This window comes from Pararge aegeria, chromosome 22 (genome assembly GCF_905163445.1).
Source record: "Pararge aegeria chromosome 22, ilParAegt1.1, whole genome shotgun sequence".
NCBI classification, from domain to species: Eukaryota; Metazoa; Arthropoda; class Insecta; order Lepidoptera; family Nymphalidae; genus Pararge; species Pararge aegeria.
In genome coordinates, this window is record NC_053201.1 from 12,109,378 (window position 1) to 12,130,234 (window position 20,857).

A 20,857-nucleotide genomic window follows, 5' to 3' on the forward strand; every position below is an offset into this window, starting at 1 on the left:
GGAATAATTGTTCCGGTTAGTATTATTAACTTATTTGTATATACACATTGTATGTGATAGCTACACTTCATTATATGAACTTCAAAATAAAGTGGTCAGGCACTTCAGGAGATTAGAACGTCGCATCCCTTCCCTCTAGAGAGGGGCGGCTTTTTGCGGATGTCTGCACTGAATAACGCGGTAATGGTTTTTAATGCGTTCAAAACGCTCCGTGTATCGTCGCCCTTGAGGGCATAATGCGGCGACAGAGGGCTGGAATGGGGTTGTCGTTGATTACCCCGCTAAATTAAATACCCAGTTAATATTCGCGCAGGATACAAGATCGCGTTTTCTATATTTTGGCTCGTTATTAAACCAGGAATTTTAGGAATGTTACCGTACTGTTTTAGCTGAATGAAGTTTTATGATACCTTGACAAAGTTTGATTAATTTTGCATGAACTTTTCATGTTATGTTTTAGGATCGACAAATGTTTATAATTACTTTGTTTGCACGTGTTGTTTACGTATTTATATAGATTGTTCTCTCAAGGTTATTTACCCTTTAAAAGTATAGTGGTCAGATTGTTTGACTGCAATTTACGAGGTCCTGGGCTTCATGGGCCGACCCTCTACAGGGCAAAAATCTCCTCTCAGAATAAGAAGGGTTTAGTTTCCCACGCTGGCTATGTGCGGATTGGTAGACATTACACGCCTTTTTAAACAAGGCTTGATTACCGTTTTATGTTAAGAAATACTCAGTAGATAACTGTCCGGAGTTTTCTTAATCTATTCCCTTAGAAAATTTACTTAATCTTATTCCCCTGTCTCGGAGAGAAGATTTTAATCTTTCGGTTCCCATTATTATTACTGATATGTGATTATATTCGTTAAATACCGCTATTATTTAAACTCCTCTCTCCTTAGCGAGAAGATAGAGACGTGCCCAGTAGTGGGACTTCAATAAATTGAGGATGAGATTGTTGATGTTATAGTGGTTGAATACTTTATTAAAATAAAGTAAATATTTTAATAATATATATATAAATATTTTGTGGAAATTGAGGATTCAGTTGGACACAAATTACCTTAATAAAACTTGCCTTGTTATAGCTTTTAATATAATATTTCTCTATTTTACGTCCAAAGTAATAGGTAAATAGCAGGTAATTTTAACTTTTGGTAGGGACTTAATAAATAAATAAACACATTTTAGGTAAAATTTTCCTTCCATGTAAGATATAACTTTCGTTTTAAGTAACACAGTATTTTTATTATTGCTACCATATGTGACCGAATGAGAGAACGAACGACGTAGCGCCGGGAATCAAATGAGTTGTGCGAGTTGATAGCGTATCATATTGCGAATATAAATAACTGGAGTACGCTGGGTGCGACCGGGAAATAAAGGCTGAAGTCGATCTATTCAAATAAATAAAATTAAAGTTTGCGATATTAAGGTAACGAATTATACATATTAATAAACTTGTTTGTCATTATTGAAACACTTATTTTAGTTTTTATTTTTTTATAATGTGACCAGAGATATCAACGATAATGCTGTATACACCTATAATTGATTATGGCTCTAGACATAATGCGTAATTCTAACACATCATTTAATTTTTTCATTAATGTAGTTACAATAAATTGCTGGTGTGACTTGTGAATAAATAAATAAATAAATTAGTCGTATTTGTAATGTAACTATATTCTTGCTAACTTTTAATGTTTTAATTGTTAGGTATTAATTAAAAGAAAGAAGAAAATTCTTAAAAATATTTAAAATGTAAAATGTGAATTGTTGATATTAGAAAAGAGCAACTGCTGAGTTTCTTGCCAGCTTCTTCTCGGTAGAATCTGCCTTCCGAACCGGTGGTAGAGTCACTACATGACTACACACAGACAGACTTGACGTTTCAAAAGTGCTTACATTAGGCCTACTTGAAATAAATGTTTTTTTAAATAAAATTCAATTTTTTTTTGCGTCCAAAACTTCTCTAACTGACTGTATTGCAATACTTTCAGTTAGGACTTGTTTTGCTATTAGTTAATACAATGGTGTATCCGATAGGAATAGAAAATATTATAGAGTTTTAACAAATAGGTATAATAAATTCCTCAAATATAATAATTCCTCTTTTTCAACTCTAAAATACGACTATGCCGAAGACTGGCAGGAAATTACTCATATTATTAAATTTAATAAAATATCTAATTAATTATAAACCATGCCGTACCGCATTCCTAACCTTGTTTTATCGAGTAAACGAAAATACTGATACCCAATCGTGCTATTAATTCGGCATTACAGGTTAATGTCGTGTGGTAGCCTGGTGCTCTCTTTACATTTAACACCAAGGTATATTATGAAAATTAAGCTAAATTTGCTATACTCCGCGAAAAGAAAGAGAATCTGTGTGGTGTAATTTATAACTTCTTCAATCCTTATACTCGACACCAAACAGATCTCCGGCATCTTACTCTCTACGCACGTTTCGCTCCGAAACCGGAGCATCCTCAGGAGATGTTGACTTTACAATGAATAGTTGTTAGGTTGCACTTAACAAGATCTGTTTGGTGTGGAGTAAGAGGATTGAAGAAATTATAAATTCCCCCATACTGATTCACCTGCTCTTCGCGGAGTATAACAAATTAAGCTTAATTTTCATAACATATCATGGATTTCCGCAAAGTAACCTATGTGCCATTTTATTTGTTTTATCCTCAATCGGTAGTGAAGCATTCAGTGAGTTTTTTAATATGTTTCGCACTCAGTTATCCTCTGACATGGTGTCAGAAACCTTTTTTAAGCTACTTTTGCTCTGAATAAGTGCCAGCTCACGATTGTCGTTATATGTTTATGCTATATATTTTTTTGTTAATTTGCCCTTTAGCTTCTCCTTCTCCTAATACGTGATATCCAGTGAGTCCTACAAATATTATAATTGCGAAAGTGTGTTTTTTTGCCTTTGATTTAAGGCATAGAGTTAGTTGAAACATGGCTTTTAATCTCTGGAAAACAAACGATTCCTATGGGATTTGAATGACGGAAAAAAACCTTGAATAAACGAACTCGGACAAAAGCTAATAAATATTAGGTAGTATTTGTTATATTCTTTGACAACGAACCTATTTTTCAAATATTTCTTGAAAGATCTTTTTCTTTAAAAATAAGTTCGCGTAAAAAGAGTTTTGCATTTTTAAATAATGCTCGTTCATTTTTATTCGCATCTGTGAACGTATGACTGAATGAACACGCTTGCTTCGCGACTAAGATGAGTTGTTCAACTTAATAACGTTTTATGTTGCACAAAATAAAAATCTTAAACACGCGACTCAAATGTCCATATTTATAAAGAAAAATTTCCATATTTATTTTATGATTCATATGAAATTCAGTATTTCTAAAAGATCGTGGTCTGCGAATTGACTTATTTTCCAGCGTATTTTCTAATTTGTGAATTGGAAAAAACTTTAAATACACAGACTATGAAAAAAAAAATGTGGATGTGTGACCGAACCTTCAGCTGGTCTAGTGGTTAGGGCTCCGACACTTTCGGGGTGCCGAGTTCGAATCTTAGTACTTAATGAAAGATCTAATTGCCATCCTGAACATTTCTAATCATTTAGCACACGCACCTCAAAATTTTCTAAGTTACGTGCGTTTTTAGCTTGTAAAGTCCCTATACAAATGGCAGTCAGAGTAGTGTAAAAATAGAGTTCAATGATTTAACGTGCTTTTTTAAGACAACAAACCACTTTTCAATTATTCATTGTAAAGTCTCATACTCCTGAGAATGCACCGGTGCCAGAGCGACACGTGCTTAGAGAGTACATTGGCGAAGATCTGTTTAATGTGGAGTATAAAGATCGAAGATACTATAAATAACACCGTACGGATTCATCTGCAAATTAAGCTTAATTTTCATAGTATAAATTTCAATCGTCAAAAAGAAATTGTATTGTATTGCATTTATTTCAGACTACAAAGGTCCATGTTGGTAATTCTGTCATCCTATTAGTTATAAGTTTAGTTAATATAATAAATGTAACTACATACTAAAGCTGGCATCCAGTGCGCTTTAAATATACTATCCTGCCTGTCAGCTAAATCCTTCAGAACAATATTGGAGCAGCTCTCGATCCTACGTTTGAGGGACGCGATATTTTTCCATCAACTCGGTTCTCCGCAAACATATCAGACGCACTACAGTATCGAGGCAGTCACAGCATTATCCTGAAGATATTATTATATGGGACTATAAGAGCGTTCAGAGACCTTAATAGAAGAAATAAAAGAGAAATACGCTTGAAAAGTTTTCCTTAAAACCGTGCGGTATTTTAAAGTGAAGTTAATACTACTGCTATTCAATAAAATAGTTTTCCAACCGGGGCCCTGTTGAAATACAGTCGAGCCTTTCCACGTAAAGTTATTGAGGCCCCAAATATTATATTATGGATAAGTTAAAAGCATCTTTCACCCATTATTCCCTTTTTGCGTATTACAAAGGTATTCCGAGAGCCAGCGCTCTAAAGAGAATACAAAAAGAATAATTGTACCGACCCTCCAATACCAGGGCGTAATACGGACCGGGTGCGCATTTATTTCGTGTATTATTGTAACCCTATATTACTTTCTCCCCCATTCTTTGACATGCTGCGGGATTAATACTGGGTTATTATTTTTTGGGTTTTTATTTTATTTGCAACTGACATCCGAAAGGAGGTTACCAATGGTATTTTTGGTTACAAAATTCGTCATACCTTTTCGTCTTCGCTCCGGACACATTCCACTGAACAGATTTGCGTTTATGCTCAGAAAGGCTCCTTCTCTCAATTGTCCAGACTGTGGTGTAAGAGAAGATGTTGGTCACATTCTGATGGAATGTGTCCGTAGCGAGGTCCAGAATAAATTGTTTGCCGATGTTAACATAAGTTTGTCAAACCCCTATTCTGAGGCCGTGAAATATTTATATAATTGATTTGAGACTAATGTACGTAGACGTAGAATAAGCTAGTTTGTAAGGTAGTAGTTGTAGACCCAAAAGAGCAACAGTCGCTTTTATAGCTACAGTAACACTTTAGATAGTAGAGTAAAAAAAAAATGTACTCTTAATTCTAAGGTTGCCTGTCAGACATCGCTATTAAGGGATAAGGCCGCCCTTTGTATTCTACTTCTTTCTTCATATTTCTTTTTTTTTTGTTTCTATTATATATTCATGATGTGGTGTACAAATAAAGTGTTATAATAATAATAAAATTCAAAATTCATTTGTTTCAAGTAGTATTTCCTCGTTTATAAGCTCTTTTGAAACGTCAAGTCAGTATGTTTGTAGTAACTCTACCACGATCAGATATTCGATATTACCATCTGATCTAAATTAATTTCGACTGGTGTTTGATCATCATCTAATCATATTTCTTTTTCTCGACTAAACGTTAGCCCTTGGCCTTTGACCGCCGAGTGGTGCAGTGGACAGCGACCCTGCTTTCTGAGTCCAAGGCCGTGGGTTCGATTCCCACAACTGGAAAATGTTTGTGTGATGAACATGAATGGTTTTCAACACCCAGTTTATCTGTATATTATAAGTATTTATGTGTATTATATTCATATAAAAATATTCATCAGCTATCTCAGTACCCATAACACAAGCGTAACCCATAATACGCTTACTTTGGGGCTAGATGGCGAAATGTGTAATGTCGAAGTGTATTTATTTATTTATTTATTTAATCTCACCTGGTGGTAAGTGATGATGCAGTATGTGATGGTAGCGGGCTAAACTGTTAGGAGGTTCAGTTTTATTAAACCTACACACCTAATCGCTTTCTTTTTAAGCAGCATCATCGCACTTGAAATCGTGGTAACTAGCGACGACCGAAGCATCCCATCCTTTTTTTATGTGTTAGGTTTCAAATATCCCGTAACATACGGGGTGTACAGGATATTCGAAATTTCTTTTCATACACAATTTACAGTCTGCAAAAAGCAATCAACAAATTTATCACTTAAACGCTTAATCCTACTTATCTCGTAATAATTACGACATTAAAAATTTACGTAATTATCTTTTGTCAGAACAAAAGTCTACAGTATGAAATATCTTATAAACAATTTCCATAACCATAGCTCAAATTGCCCATAGCAACCTTAGCCCATTAACGTCCCACTGCTGGGCACAGACCTCCACTCTCATAGGGGAGAGAATTTTAGAGCATACGTAATAGAAGTTAGAAGTTATACTTTGGCATAACGAAATAAAAATCTTTTCAAAAATATTATCCTTTGCCTTATTCTACGTTTGTAGAAAAAAAGACACAAACAATAGAAAAAAGGTATTTCATACGTTGAAATTCAAAATTTCTTTATTCATGTAGGCCTATCACAGGCACTTATGAAGCGTTCATACATATTTGTTGACATAATTGTAACGGGATGGTGATAACTTCGTTCGCCAACTTAAATCTAAAGCTACGAGGGTTCCAAACGCGCCCTGTTCTAAGAAGAGCCCACAACAAACTTAGCCGGGTAAATTTGTTTTTTTGTTATCACCATCTTCCAGTAAATTTATATTAAGCTATGAAGCTAGAGCAATTCACACCCAAGCTTTTTTATCGTTTAAATAATCCTTAATATTATAATTAAAATTATTAATTTTAAAATTTAATATTAAAATTTTGTTATATAATGTTAAATAAAGTTTACTTAAATATCTCAAAAAAAAAATCTACATAATTTTAGATAGGGACATAAAAAACATAATTCAATTTTAAACACTAATAGACTCAACATTAAAATTTGAGTTTTTTGTACTATTAAATCAATTATAGCACCGGAATGAGCTAATCAACGTGTGCACTGTCAAACCTTATAGCTAACTTCAGGGTGTCGGTTTTTTGTGACGTTGTGCGCATCGTAAAAATTTAATCTCATTATTTTTCCCAAACGCGCCAAAAGAAGTATACGTTTAAAAACTGTATGACTGTGAACAAAAATGTAGGGAAGTAATTTTTTTTCATATGAACGTTACGACGTACGTATAAAAACTAATCGGAAATAAATTATTACTTTACATACCTACATACCACTATAACGAATATTTGGCTTAACTACCAAAAACTCATAGTTAATTAATGAATTCAATACTTATGTATTACACAAACTGTTATCAACACACATCATAAATCCATATAACGTCACAACTACATTAATCGCACCAAGTGAACAATTTGTCATCGAGACGGACAGACAGACAGACTACAATGAAACGTTAAGTGCACAACGCTATCCAAAATAATACTCCTCCTCCATCCGACCCTATTATTACATACACAAAGAAGGTTTTCCTTTGTATGGGTGTTTCACTTAAATTTGTATAGTGTAAAATGAGGGTAGGGTAACTTTTGCGGTTTAATTGAACTTTATTTGCTTTGCATTAAAGGTGATTCTCGCGTGGCTACACTAAATGAGTGAGTTGAAGCTGTAAATACGCTAGTAATGGACCGGGTAAAAGAGTATGAAGGTTTCTGAGGTGGTTTGTTTTGCCGGGCGGTGTTTTAAACTATTTTCACGGTAAATTATAGTGATGAATCCTTTTAAACGCAGAATACTTTTCGACTAAAAGCAGAGATGGTGGACGCAAGCCTCTCCCAGTAACGTTATGGAGGAGAGGAAAAATGTTCTATAATAATAATAATAATAAGTAACAAAATATATTACGTCAATACACATATCACCATCTACCCCCAAAGTAAGCGTAGCTTGTGTTAGGGGTTTCTTAGATTACCGATGAATGTACACATAAACATTCATGCTCATCACACAACTTGATGTTATCGCCATCATCTCACTACCGTGTAATTCTTATGTACGCATCAAAAGTACCACCTACTTGAATAAAGATATTTTTGACTTTGACTTTGACTTTGACTTTCCCTTAGCTTTTCTTTTTGTGGATTAAACTAGTTTTTTTTGTAACTGAAATAAGGGCTTGCGTTATGGCCTACTATCTTACTAATATTATAAATGTTAGACCCAGTTTACGAAGTCGTGGGCAGGAGCCAGTAGGTATATAAACTAGTTTATTTTTTAGTGAAATATGGCGTTACGTTAGGTAGTATTAGCAAAACTTTTTTATAATCTTTAAAATGTAATCTTATATCAGCAAAGGCGTGATGTTATTGGATGCGCACATTACTCAAACGTGTAGGCACTTAAGGAGTGGGGCACCTCAGTAGCCATTAAAAGTCCAATGCTGGACTAAATGCCAATGGCAGGGTTTTCCCATAACCACCACGCTAGGCAAACGGGTTTTTGATCTCAGTAGATTGCAGTAGCAAAAATGGGGACACTGCTGCCTTTTTGTTATTCCACTACAAGTTAGCCCTAGACTGTATTAAACGTAAGCTTATAGAAAAGTCCTATAAAATCCTATAAAGGACTACGTAATCGATAAAAAAGCTAATGCTTCTTATAATTTAAAATGACATTGTGAGATGGTGATAACAATGTGATGTCATTTAAAAACTACTTGTATTAAAAAAGCAACCTGGTGAGAGCAATCATTTACACCCAAGCATTTTTATCGTTGACGTAGTCCTAGCTTACGTTTAATACAAACTTTGAACTTTTTCAGAGACATCTCCAACATATCAACTGATAATTTATTGTAAAATTGTATACAATTTCCTTTAAATTAATTACTTAATTCATATAGTCTAGTAGCACTGCAATTTTATTTTTGCTTCTAATGTTCAAATTATTGCAGTCACAAAACAACGGAACACTTAATCGCTTAGCGGCACGTCTTTGTCAGTAGGGCGGTAACTAGCCACGGCCAATGCCTCCCACGAGACCAGACCCGAGAAAATTCAAAAATGATAAATTGCCTCTGCAGGGAATCTAACCCGGGACCACCTACTTAAATTTACAGTGCTCACCATTGCGCCAGGGAGGTCGTCAAACCATTAAATCTCTTAGTGACACCTGCGGGAAGGGAAGGGGTGGTGACAACTGTATCCTGATCTGCCGACACGAAACGTTTATTCGTATGTACCTCTCACACATTTATTCGTTGAGCTCTACCAGTCACCCGAGCTGCTGCTGTCAGACCCTGAGCTGGAGCTGATGCTGCGCGTGGAGTCGTCACTCAGATGGGCTTTGTAGTCGTAAAAGAAGTGGATTCCTCGACGTATACCATCCCTCGCAGTATCGTTCGCGCATCTATGGTCGTGGATTTTCACGAACACTAAAAATGTACCTTCAATATGAGTACCTTCAAATCAAGCGTGAATAGGCAAGCGCGAGACCACCTTAGGCTGCATCATCACATACCATCAGGTGTGATTGCAGTCAAGCGTATGTTAGAGATAACATAAACTAAAAGTTCAAGCTACATTTTTAACACGCTTTTATTAGCACGGTTAGGAAGTAAATCTTTGATTGTGATTTTCATGCACTCGATGACAATACAATTATTGACATCAATTTCACCCTCTCTGGCGAAGCGGTGTGCGTTGCGGTTTTAAGTGGGAGGTTCCGGGTTCGATCCCCGTCACGAACAATTTGGTTTTTTTTTTTTAATTTTCTGTTGTCTGGTCTGGTGGGAGGTTTTGGTCGTAGCTTAACCAGCTACGCTACCGTCAAAGACCTGCCTCATCTAGACTCATCTTGACCTCTAAAACGCAGTTCTTGTTATGCCAAATGACGAAAAATATCAACTTATATTCGAAAACACTATGAATATAGTCAACAGGCGATTGGATAGAAGCAGGCGTTACTTTGCGGAAATCCATGATATATTATAAAAATTAAACTTAATTTTCTATAATCCGCGAAAAGCAGGAGAATCTGTATGGTGTAATTGATAATTTCTTCAATCCTTATACACCACACCAAACAGATCGTCGGCAACGTACCCTCTTCGCATATAAGTCAACAGGCGAATTAAGATTGGAAATTTCGATTGATTTCGAATAGTGGAAATTGTGCCATCAACTTGAGGCGTAGGTTCTCAATCTTGTATCTATGTATATTATTATTATATAACTGCCGAGTGATTTGACGGCCGAGTGGCGCAGTGGGCAGCGACCCTGCTTTCTGAGTCCAAGGTCGTGGGTTCGATTCCCACAACTGGAAAATGTTTGTGTGATGAACAAGAATGTTTTTCAGTGTCTGGGTGTTTATCTGTATATTATAAGTATTTATGTGTATTATATTCATAACAAAATATTCATCCGCTATCTCAGTACCCATAACACAAGCTACGCTTACTTTGGGGCTAGATGGCGATGTGTGTATTGTCGTAGTATATTTTTTTTTTTTTTTTTTTTTTTATAACTCTAAATATGATTGGTATAGATGCTCACTGGTACCATCCTGACAATTCCTGTAATGCATCATACATTCGCTCTTGAAAGATCTCCTCGCTCGCTGGTAGCCACCGCATAGCCATTTAATAGTTGGATCTCGCCATTTCTTCGCCATGTCTTCTGGACAGCTCTCGCATTTTCTGTGCCATTTTCTCCTTTTGAATGAATATCATTTTACACAAGGCAGAACTAAGATGTTACATGCATTTGGGGTAAGAGGCTAGACGTTTTTGGTTGAAAGCTGATAAAACAATACATACATTTAAAAAAATGTGTAAAAACACATCTAATACAGCGATGTTACTATACATTTGATGAATTCCTTGATGACAAGTTGGATTGGTAGCAGCCAGCTTCGCTCTCATCTCCCGCAAGATAGAAAAATGATTGTAAATGTTGATGTTGCATAAGAGCAACTACTGAGATTCTTTCTGGCCCTTCTCGGTAGAATCTGCTTTCCGAACCGGTGGTAGAGTCGCGACAAACAGACATACTTGACGTTTTAAAAGTGCTTATAAAGTAGGCTTACTTAAAATAAATGAATTTGAATTTGATTATATTTTTGTATTTTATTATTATTATATTGCAAAAATACACACATCACCATCTAGTAAAGTAGCTTGTGTTACGGGTTCTAAGATGACTGATAAAATATATAATGATATAATAATAATAATAATTTCATTTATTTGCATTACATAATATGTGGTAAATGGGTACAAAATAAAATGGATCTAAACATGTTTTGCCATAAAGGCGTGCAAAGTTTTTTACGGATACCAATCTATTTAATTAGTCAATTTATTTGTATTTAATATTAATTCATTTAGTTTCAGTTTCAATAGTAAAATTAGGTAAATGTCAAATAATTGGTCAATTCAAAAATGTCTAATTATATAAGTCAAATTTTATTTCAAAATAATCGTTAATGTTAAGTTTTGATTGTTTAGTTTCTTAAAAATGTAATTTTTAAATTTATTAATAGGTAAATCTTTAACACGGTCTGGTAAGTAGTTGTATATTTTTATATAGATAAATACTTACAATATTTACAGATAAATATTTGAAGATAAACACCTAGACACACTTCGCTCCGAAACCAGAGCATCCTCAGAAGATGTCGAATTTACAATGAATAATTGTCAAGTATTTTGCGTAGAGGGTACATTTCTAAGGTTCTGTTTGGTGTGGAGTATACGGATTGATGTAATTATAAATAACACCATACAGATTCTGCTGCTGTTCACGGAGTATAGCAAATTAAGCTTAATTTTTATAATATATTATGGATTTCCGCAAAGTAACGCCTGCTTCTATCCAATACTTAACACTTCGAAAAGTATAAAAAAATTGACTCTAAAGAAAGCTATCTTACCAGCCTCTCCTTTCCATGGAAGACTTTGGTGTCCTTTTCTCTTCTGACGAGCTCGTTGATGTATCATGCGATGACAGTTCGAGGCTTTCGTCATCGCCTGAGGTGCTGCTGCGTCTTACTAAAAAAAAAAAAGGAAAAGGAGAATTTAACATTAAATACTTTAAATTGTTGACAACGGCCTCGTTGGCGTAGTGGCTGTTGTATCGACTACGAATCACAAGTAGGTTCCAGGTACGATACCACGTACGGTATCTACGATTTCAAGGTCGGGAAAAATTTTTGCTGTTGAAAATTCTTAGTACCAGGCGGGAGTTATAAAGATACATAGTATACCTTGCCTCAGAGAGCAGTTAAACCGTCGACCCCAGTTATTATCATAACATACGTAAAATCATCCAACCAGTATTGGAGTGGGTGTACGCTCTATTACCTTCTCTTCTATGAGTAGGAAGTCTGAGCTCAGTTGTGGGCTATAAAATATACTATATTTATCATGATGATGATTATAAATATAGTATGTTTTTTAAACATTATCATTTTCTATCCCTGTGACAAATAAAAGCCACTGTTCACTTGTGCTTTGGTTCTGAATTTTCACCCTGTTTTTTTCTCTTAAAAATCCCGTTAGGATCATAAGTTTTTCCAGGATAAAAAAATATGTCGTGGATGAAAGTTATTTCTTTGTTTAACTTCATTAAAATCTGTGCAGCGGTTCAGCGTTTAACTGGCAATAAACAAACGAAAAAAAAGAAACAAAAACACCTTACTTCGTAGACGAACAAGTTAGGATTATAAAAAAAATATTCGGTATTATTAAAAAAAGAACTGTTACCCAATCGAGTTTCTTCTGATGATGTTGATCTATATTTCTTTCCTCTTTTCCTATTTCCTCTTCTCCTTGTTTCTACTACTCCTAAATCGTTCTTAACTTCATCTATGTTTGTCACATTCGGTACTAGTGCTACTGAGATGTCAACTGAAAACAAGTTGATACAGATTCAAATTATTCTTAACGGCCATAGATGTTTTTTACTGGACTATATTATAAACTCTTATAAACTTTGCTTGAACATGGTATATAAACATAGGTGTTAAGAATAATACATAATATACATATCCTGCCAAGATTGGCGTGCTTATTCATTAATTTATTTTAAATAACTTTTTTATGTTCTATATATTTTTTTTTACATTTTTATTTATAAAATATTCCTTATAAAAATTATTTTAAATGCATAAAATTTAACAATCAAAAGTAAGTGTTTTACTAGAAATGATATGATACATTTAAACTTGGTAGAACATATATGGTACTGCAGTTATATTCACCACATATCGGTTGCTAGGCGACATAACTTTGCAGCACGTCTTTAGTCGGCAGGGTGGTAACCAGCCACGGCAAAAGCCTACCAGACCAGACCAAACCTGACCACCGTAAGGGGTGGAATGTAAAAAAGTCCTTTCTAAGTAGGTACACATAAAACGTTGTTAAAAACGTGGTAGCTAACCCACTCGCCTCATAAAAAGAATCAGAATCACTCAGCGGCGATAGAAAGAGCTATGTACGGAGTTTCTCTACATGAGCAAATCAGAAATGAGGAGATCCGTAGAAGATCTATAGTTACCGAAATAGCTCATCAAGTCGCGAAGCTAAATTGGCAATGGGCAGGGCACATATCTCGGAGAACCGATGGATGTTGGAATGCCAAGGTGTTGGAATGGCGACCTCGCACTTGTGAACGCAGCGTTGGTCGACACCCAACGCGGTGAAGAAACAAGCGGCCTAGGATCGTGGAATTTGGAATGCCATACAAAATAGCTATGTCCAGCGGTGGATTACAATCGGTTTAAGTGATGATTATGATGATAGTAGGTACGGTACACCTCTGGGTGCTTAAGAATATTCACAAAAAAAAACAAATTTGCATAGGATTATTTAAATAAATGAAGTTTTCATTTGATTTGGATGTCGATGTGATGGTAATGAAGCAAACCTAAATTCCCTAATAAAAACCATACGTACCTAAAGCCAATAAAATAAACATGCGCGTACTTAATAGCATCTCGATCTCGAACTATATAGTATTATTACTAAAAGCAATGTATTGATCTTATATTTCTATACAAGTTTCAGGAAAAATCATAAATCTTCGGTGTAAACGGAAAACTGAGTAAGTGACATTCTCAAGTATGTATGTGTACAAATTAGCTAATATGGAAAATATTTGTTCACATAAAGAGTATCCAAACATTGGTTCTAATGTCTCTTTGTGTGGCTAAACTTAACCATTGGGCTTAATATGCGCCAGCTCTTAGATCACTAGCAGTGTTAATACATTTAAAACATAGTCGTAAATTAATTAACTTTCATTTCAAACGTATCAGATGACCAAAGACTCAAAGTAAAGCGCCGAAAAAACGCAATTTAAGCATTTGACCAAACTCAGCAGGGCCGACCACTTTATCGGATGTATGCGATTAATAAGATGCAACTTATAAACGTTGCTTGGGTAACACCAGGACACACTCCATCAACAAAGGTAATAGTCAATCCGTTTGTTTTCTTGCCCATTATGTCGTTCCACCACACCAAACGAGAATTCTAATTTGGCAGGGCTGACACACAGGAGATTACCTCATTAAAGGAAAATAAGAATTTTATAATATTGTATAACATAACATGATAGATTCAACAATTAAGTTTTTTTTTTATTTCACAACACTTTCTTCTTTTGACTGCAATCTCAGCCTCGATGAAAGCTTTAATTTTTCTTTAATAAACCCACATCCCTTATAGGTTACTACAAAGGAACGTACCATTATACTAAAACACTTGGTGGCACTTCTTTTCACAGTGGGGTGTATCCACAGCCCGAACACAAAAAAAAAGTATTTTTGGAGCAATGTCAAATTTGTATTTATTTCGTTTTTCCTCGAAACCGTGCCTCAGAAATTCGTTTACTCGCTGCATTTATTGCTATTCGATATAACAGTTTACAAAATGCTGCACCGATTCGATAGATCTTTAGGTATTTCATTTTGTATGACTGAGCATTGCATTCTTTAGAAATTGAATTTCACGTTATTCTTTCCCACTCAATTTCGGATGTTTTTAAATATTGAATTAGAGCAGGTGTTACTTTGCTGAAGTGTTTAGTTCGTATGCTCAAAGAGCTTGCTCGTTTTTTTTTTAATTAACGTTAGCCTTTGCCAGCTTGTTTGTGATGATGCAGTCTAAGATGGTAATGGGCTAACCATATTAAACAAAAAATCGTGTCGAAGACAGCGTCGGCTACTTCAAACATACGGATAGTTTTGCGCATCGAACTGCATTGATAGACTCCGCCTCAACTATACATTCTAAAATATTGTTTATTTCGGAAAGTTACTCGGATCCTGCCATGCGGGATTTAATGAAACAGCCTTCTTTCGATACCATTGCCTTATGTACTAAACAATGAAGTTTTGCGCAGATATAGCTTGAAAGAAGACCGATTAACAGATTTCATTGTACCACAATACGCATCTTATTTAAATAATATTTTTTATTTATTTATAAATAATAAATAAACTACACTCATTGCTTTCTAGCCCCCAAGCAAGGGAAGCTTGTGTTATGAGTATGAGTGTTATGAATCTACTGATGAATATTTTTATGAATAATATACATAAATACCAAACACTAAAAACATTTATGTTCGTCACGCAACCATTCTCCAGACGTCGGTATCGAACCCACAGCCTTGGACTCAGAAATCAGGGTCGTTGCCCACTGCGCCAATCGGTCGTCATTCATAAAGATCTATGCAGTGATAAAACCGAACAAATATAAAAACAAATGAACAAAACAACGGGCACTCAGTAAACATAAATAATTGAGCCATTGGATCAAACACACTCATATAAATACTTAAAATAAGGTCGATTATACTTTTGATTATTCATTTATTTTAATATTTCTATTTAAATTTAATTCATTCACCAATCGTATACAGATAAAGAGCGAGCGTATTTAAATAAAACAACACAAATGAAATACAAAAATAAAAGGTCAAATATACTGTTGACTATTTATTTATTTAAATTTCTCTATTCCAGTTCAACTCATTCAACATTAAAATTTAGATAAAACAACGATCATTTAAATAAAACAGCTATCATTCATTCACATTATGTTTTATAAATGTAAAACCAGTGTCTTCCGTGGTGTGGGTCGTCCTTACAACGGTGATCGTACAGTTTCACGAACACTGGAATTTAAAAAATAAAACATGGTGAATGGCAAGAAAATAGAACACCACTTGTATATTCCCACGGCCATGTCGCTGTAAAAAGCTAGCGTTTTTAAGTGTTTTTATTTATACTGAATGGGAGATGAAAAATTGATATAAAAGTGTGTTAAAAGAATGTTAAAGAAAAGTATGATTAAAATTTATTTATTTTTAAGAGATTTCCGAAATTAAAATTAACTTTTTCATAATATGTAACCCACGCCGCAAGAACGACGGGGTGTTATTGGTTTATCGACAGTCTGTCTGTCTGTCTGTCGGTGGCATCGTATTTCCCGAACGGATGAGCCGATTTTCATTTAGTTTTTTTTTATTTGTTCTTAGCTATGTTTGCCACAAAATGCGGACTACCTATTTTTCACGGCGCCCTCATTAAAAGCTTCTAAAAGTTACACGTATAAAAATTACACGATCAGCCATCACGCGAGATTCAACACACAGTCTAGCGCTACAATTTCTGAAAAAAAAAATAAAACCGAAAATAAGTGTCAGACCAACTAACAAGTAGCAAAATTTTGGTAGAAATCAAGCTTGAATTCGCGAAATAATATGCAACGACTACTAACTTTGATAGAAACTTTGGGTGTACCCCGATCATCAGAAACGATATGGCCGATGAACTTGCCAAAACAAGCAGAGAAGCAGATAGAGTCCGAGCCGGAATAACCAAAAGCCCTAGCACAACTCACTCTACAAATCTATTGCAACTACCAGACACTCGAATGATCTATTCTAGAGTGCTAATGAACCATAAAACAGAAGGACCGCATCTGAGGCATTAGCATTCAAAAGAAAATCCTGTACTTCTAGGCAGCGACATCATATCGTAATTGGTCATCGAGAAGAAACGCTTCTGGTGTGCAGACGTGTTTATGTTAAGTTTTGTGATTACATTAAAAATGCACGCGATAGCACCAATCGTGGTTAATTTGCTGTAATTTTTTGAGTAGTTCCGATGCCTGTGTCCAAAACATTTCATCAGATCTATACGAAAGTATATTCCTTGTCTTTGAAATCTGTTAATAAAAAAGCAAAAAAACATACTAACTAGTTCCGTCTTCACAGTTCCGATATTTCATCATGCATTCACTCTTGAATGATCTGTGCGCACGTTGGTACCCACCGCATATCCATTTTATACCTAAGTTCTCGTATTTCTTCATCATGTCGTGAGGACACGGCGTACATGTGCGATACGTTATTGTCCTTGAACAAACGTATAACAAATAGGTTTAACGTCAAAAAAATATTCGAGCAAATTGTATATTAAAGCTCAAATTGTAAGCTCCGTTGTCGGAGCAAAACTTCTGCAGAGAGGACACTACGGAATATGTGTTTGGAGTGGACTATAAAAATTAAAGAAATTATGAATTGCACAGTACAAAATCTCCTGCTATTCGCGGAGTATAGCTAATTAAGCATAATGTTCCTTGTATATCATGGAATTTTGCAAAGAATCGCATATATGTATTTTTTTTGTGAGCAATAACATTTTCTTAACCACTAATGAATGAACGATGATCACTTTAAAAGTATAACACTGCGTATATAAAAAACGTTTATCCAAAGGGGTACATACAGTATGCTGATCTTAAATTCTAGAAAATGATGCATCATAACATACTATCTGGTGGTATTCCAGTCAGGGTATAACATGTAGAGATTTTTAAACCTTTTAATACATGCTACGACAGGGAATACACTTACGCGCGTCTTTTTTCATTAGTTTCCATTGAAGAAGCTTCCGACGACTGACTTGAGGATTGACTACTGCTCACTTCTATTGAACTGAAAAATATAAACATTATATTATTTATCACGATGATAATAACGAAAACGTGAAAGCTGAGACAGAGAATAAACGTCATCTATTAAGAAATTATCTTGATCTGGCTTACGAGGTTCCCACCATTTGTCACGTGGAGTCCACTAAAATCATCCTTATGGTAACATAAGCGAATGGTTTAATCTCAGTTAGCCTAGCACACAATCTGAAGTGACTGGGATGGTAGTTCACTCGCAGTCAAGATGCAGAAAACGGTGTTGCTGAACTCGGCTAGGCTAGTCCACCGTTTCTTATCTGCCGCCCTGACCCTCTGCTCTCCTTGCCGGGGTATCCGACCGGTACAAATATGCATTTATCATCATGATGCCTTAGCCCCTTCTTATTGTGGGAGGAGACCCGTGCCTTGAAGTGGGCCATTAGGTTTGCTATGATGATGATTAGACTGAACATTTATGCTTTGAATTAGTGGCATGTTGCTGTTTCCATCCCTTTACTAACCTGGTACTTTCTGAATGACGACTTTTCAAATCACTGCCACTTTCTCCAGAGGATTTGGTGTCGTAATCGTACCACTGGGGACCTCTGTGCTGGGCATCTCCAAAGCCCGCTATGTTTTTAACATCATCGATGTAAGTCAATTCGTATGGCGTTAGACCTTTTTCATAGCATTGTGATACTAGATTTTTAAAACAAAAAAATAGATTAGAAATTTTTCATATGTTCTTGCATTGCCCACTTTAGAATGATGTATGCAAGTATATTAATGCATGTTTTTATTCATTCCACCTTTACTTCTTCCTGCTAATTTAAAATGACACTGGCAATAATTTTTTTGAGCAAAAAACAATTGCCGGCTCTCCGGCACTAAGTGGATAAAAAGATGGAAGTGGATGGAAACTGGAATTAAATCGATTATAATGTAACTTAACCTTAGAAACCCATTAATAAAAGGAAACTATTTTGTCTAGTGAGACATAAGGTTGTCACTTTTTATCCCCAATTCCGCCGTGACTAATTGTATGAGCTTAACTAAAAGACTAAAGCAAATACATTTTCACATTTCATCTTTCATCCTCACTATGTGCTGAAGAAATAAAGATGATTCAATAAGAATGTGGACTCAAACGCTAGTTTGAAAAATTGTTTTCATATTGCAGTGGACTTATTGTTAATGGAACTTTAATGAAATATTATGGATTCCTAATTAATTGATCTTAACAACATTTGGAATCTAAAATTTCCACCTTTTTTGGCACGTAGTTAATAATTCCCATTCCAGCGGAGTAACGACTTACGTCAAAACTTTTAATGTCTTACGTATTTAAGATTAAAGCGTTTTTTGTCAAAATAGCGATAATCTCTGTTTCTATCATCGGCTTCGTAAATTTAGATAAAAACATTTTTGTTTTAGTAGTGCTAGTAGTTTATTTCATCTTATAATCCATCTATTTGGAAATTGAAAATATTAGGTACCCGATATGACATTCCGACGATTTTTTTTATTCCACTACAAGTTAGCCCTTGACTGCTTTCTCACCTGTTGGTAAGAGATGATGCACGCTAAGATGGTAATGGGACGAAGAAGACTAAATGATTTCTACTTGATATTTTCTACCTACGTTTACTTATTCGATCGCGTCAGAGTTAACTGCGATTTATATAATGACGAAAAAGCGCCATCTAGTTGTAATACTGGGAAACAGTAAAGTCATTGGATGGTGTTCTCCTGATACACTATAAAACATAGTTTACTTTCACGCGACCCAATAAGTAAATGTAGGTAGAAAATCCCACACTTGGCGCCCTGATGCAGTCGTTAATGCGTTGAGTGTTAACAAATAATTAGTGATATCTGCATATCGTCTGCGAAAAGTACAGACATCCTTTGTCCCCATGGGTATATGCTTTAAAAACATGATACCGAAGGTAATATTAAATCTACCTTAACCTAATGGCTGTTAAATTAGTGTAATTTGACTTAACTACCAAAACCAAATTATAATGTAACTTAAATGCCGCATTTAAAAACAAAAACGATTGAAACAAAGCCGAGTTTCATTAAACGTATTATTTAAAACACTTACCACTAATTACGAGCAAAACAATCCACGGCCTCATTCTTTTAATTTAATAACCCTTTCAGAAAACGTCACATCTTTATCACAAAAGGTACGAAACTTGCTGGCGATATATTTTTATTGCTTATTGTGAGAATTGTTGTATAACATTTTTCTGATATAAATGTAAAATTTTTATACTCGCGTATATTAGTATATAACTCTTGTTCTCATTCAATTTCACGGACGATTTAATGCTACGTGCCATTGTTAAATAAATATACAGTTATAAATTGATATTAAGTTATTAAAATAAGCGCTGATGGCCCAGTGGGTAGGACTTCGACTTCACTTTCGGAGGGCTCGAGTTCGAATCCCAGCACCTCTAACTTTTCTAAGTTACGTTAGTGTTAAAAAATTATATAACACTTGCTTCGACCGTGAAGGAAACGAGAGAGTAAGGAGAGGAAGGAGAGTTGGGCATAATGTTCTCAAAGGTGTGTGGAGTCCGCTAGTCCGCACTGGGCCAGCGTGGTAGACAACGGCCTAAACCCCTCCTTGTTGTGGACGGAGATGGGTTATTATGTGACGGAGGTGGGCCAGTAATGGGTTATGATGATGATGACGATTTAAATAAATTGAGATTTAGTTACCATGATAATATTATCGTTAGATAAAATAATTATATCCAATCCAATTTTAAATCTATGTATTTTTGGTGGGCCACCTAGACGTATATAAATTATCTGTCGTCGTGTTAATTTTTTGAAAAAAATACAATTAAAATCGTAAATACAATTAAAATAGTATTTAACAAACTTCTAAGCAGTTAATTTTTATGGCTATATTTATTCTTAAAGATTTGTCTTAATTATCAGTTTCCGTAGATTATAATTTATATTCGTATATGAGAAACTATGCTTAACTTTTCATTGATTCATATTAATGCAAAAAAAAATCTGTTCGTGTATTTCGTTAGCTGTTACCTATGTTCGCCA

The 20,857-nt window shown here is 35.0% G+C and overlaps 3 protein-coding genes across 6 annotated transcripts in view; 1 reads left to right on the forward strand and 2 right to left on the reverse strand.

Moving 5' to 3' along the window:
- The window catches only part of LOC120633905 (dystrophin, isoforms A/C/F/G/H-like), a 752,632-nt gene that overhangs the window by 424,833 nt on the left and 306,942 nt on the right, over positions 1-20,857 (forward strand). The window lies entirely within an intron of this gene.
- LOC120633908 lies at positions 9,008-13,801 on the reverse strand. Its single transcript, XM_039904306.1, has 5 exons — positions 13,751-13,801; positions 12,560-12,703; positions 11,728-11,845; positions 10,350-10,507; positions 9,008-9,229 (listed from the first exon to the last, which is right to left on the reverse strand). The coding sequence occupies exons 1-5, from the start codon at positions 13,788-13,790 to the stop codon at positions 9,063-9,065; spliced, it is 627 nt and encodes a 208-aa protein (XP_039760240.1). The 5' UTR covers positions 13,791-13,801; the 3' UTR covers positions 9,008-9,062.
- LOC120633909 lies at positions 15,898-19,968 on the reverse strand. The gene is made up of 5 exons (XM_039904307.1): positions 19,887-19,968; positions 18,301-18,478; positions 17,724-17,804; positions 17,065-17,222; positions 15,898-15,977 (listed from the first exon to the last, which is right to left on the reverse strand). Exons 1-5 carry the CDS (start codon positions 19,918-19,920, stop codon positions 15,898-15,900), a joined length of 531 nt encoding a protein of 176 aa, XP_039760241.1. The 5' UTR covers positions 19,921-19,968.

Excerpts from the sequence above, each read along its gene's own strand:
- LOC120633909 (XM_039904307.1), bottom strand. The coding sequence starts at position 19,920 with ATGAGGCCGTGGATTGTTTTGCTCGTAATTAGTG. Across the intron at positions 17,805-18,300 it reads CGTCATTCAGAAAGTACCAG|TTCAATAGAAGTGAGCAGTA; the intron begins GTTAGTAAAGGG and ends TATATTTTTCAG. Across the intron at positions 17,223-17,723 it reads ACTAATGAAAAAAGACGCGC|GACAATAACGTATCGCACAT; the intron begins GTAAGTGTATTC and ends CGTTTGTTCAAG.
- LOC120633908 (XM_039904306.1), bottom strand. The coding sequence starts at position 13,790 with ATGCTATTAAGTACGCGCATGTTTATTTTATTGGCTTTAG. Across the intron at positions 10,508-11,727 it reads TCCATGGAAAGGAGAGGCTG|GAGAAAATGGCACAGAAAAT; the intron begins GTAAGATAGCTT and ends TTCATTCAAAAG. Across the intron at positions 9,230-10,349 it reads GAATTGTCAGGATGGTACCA|TGTTCGTGAAAATCCACGAC; the intron begins GTGAGCATCTAT and ends GTACATTTTTAG.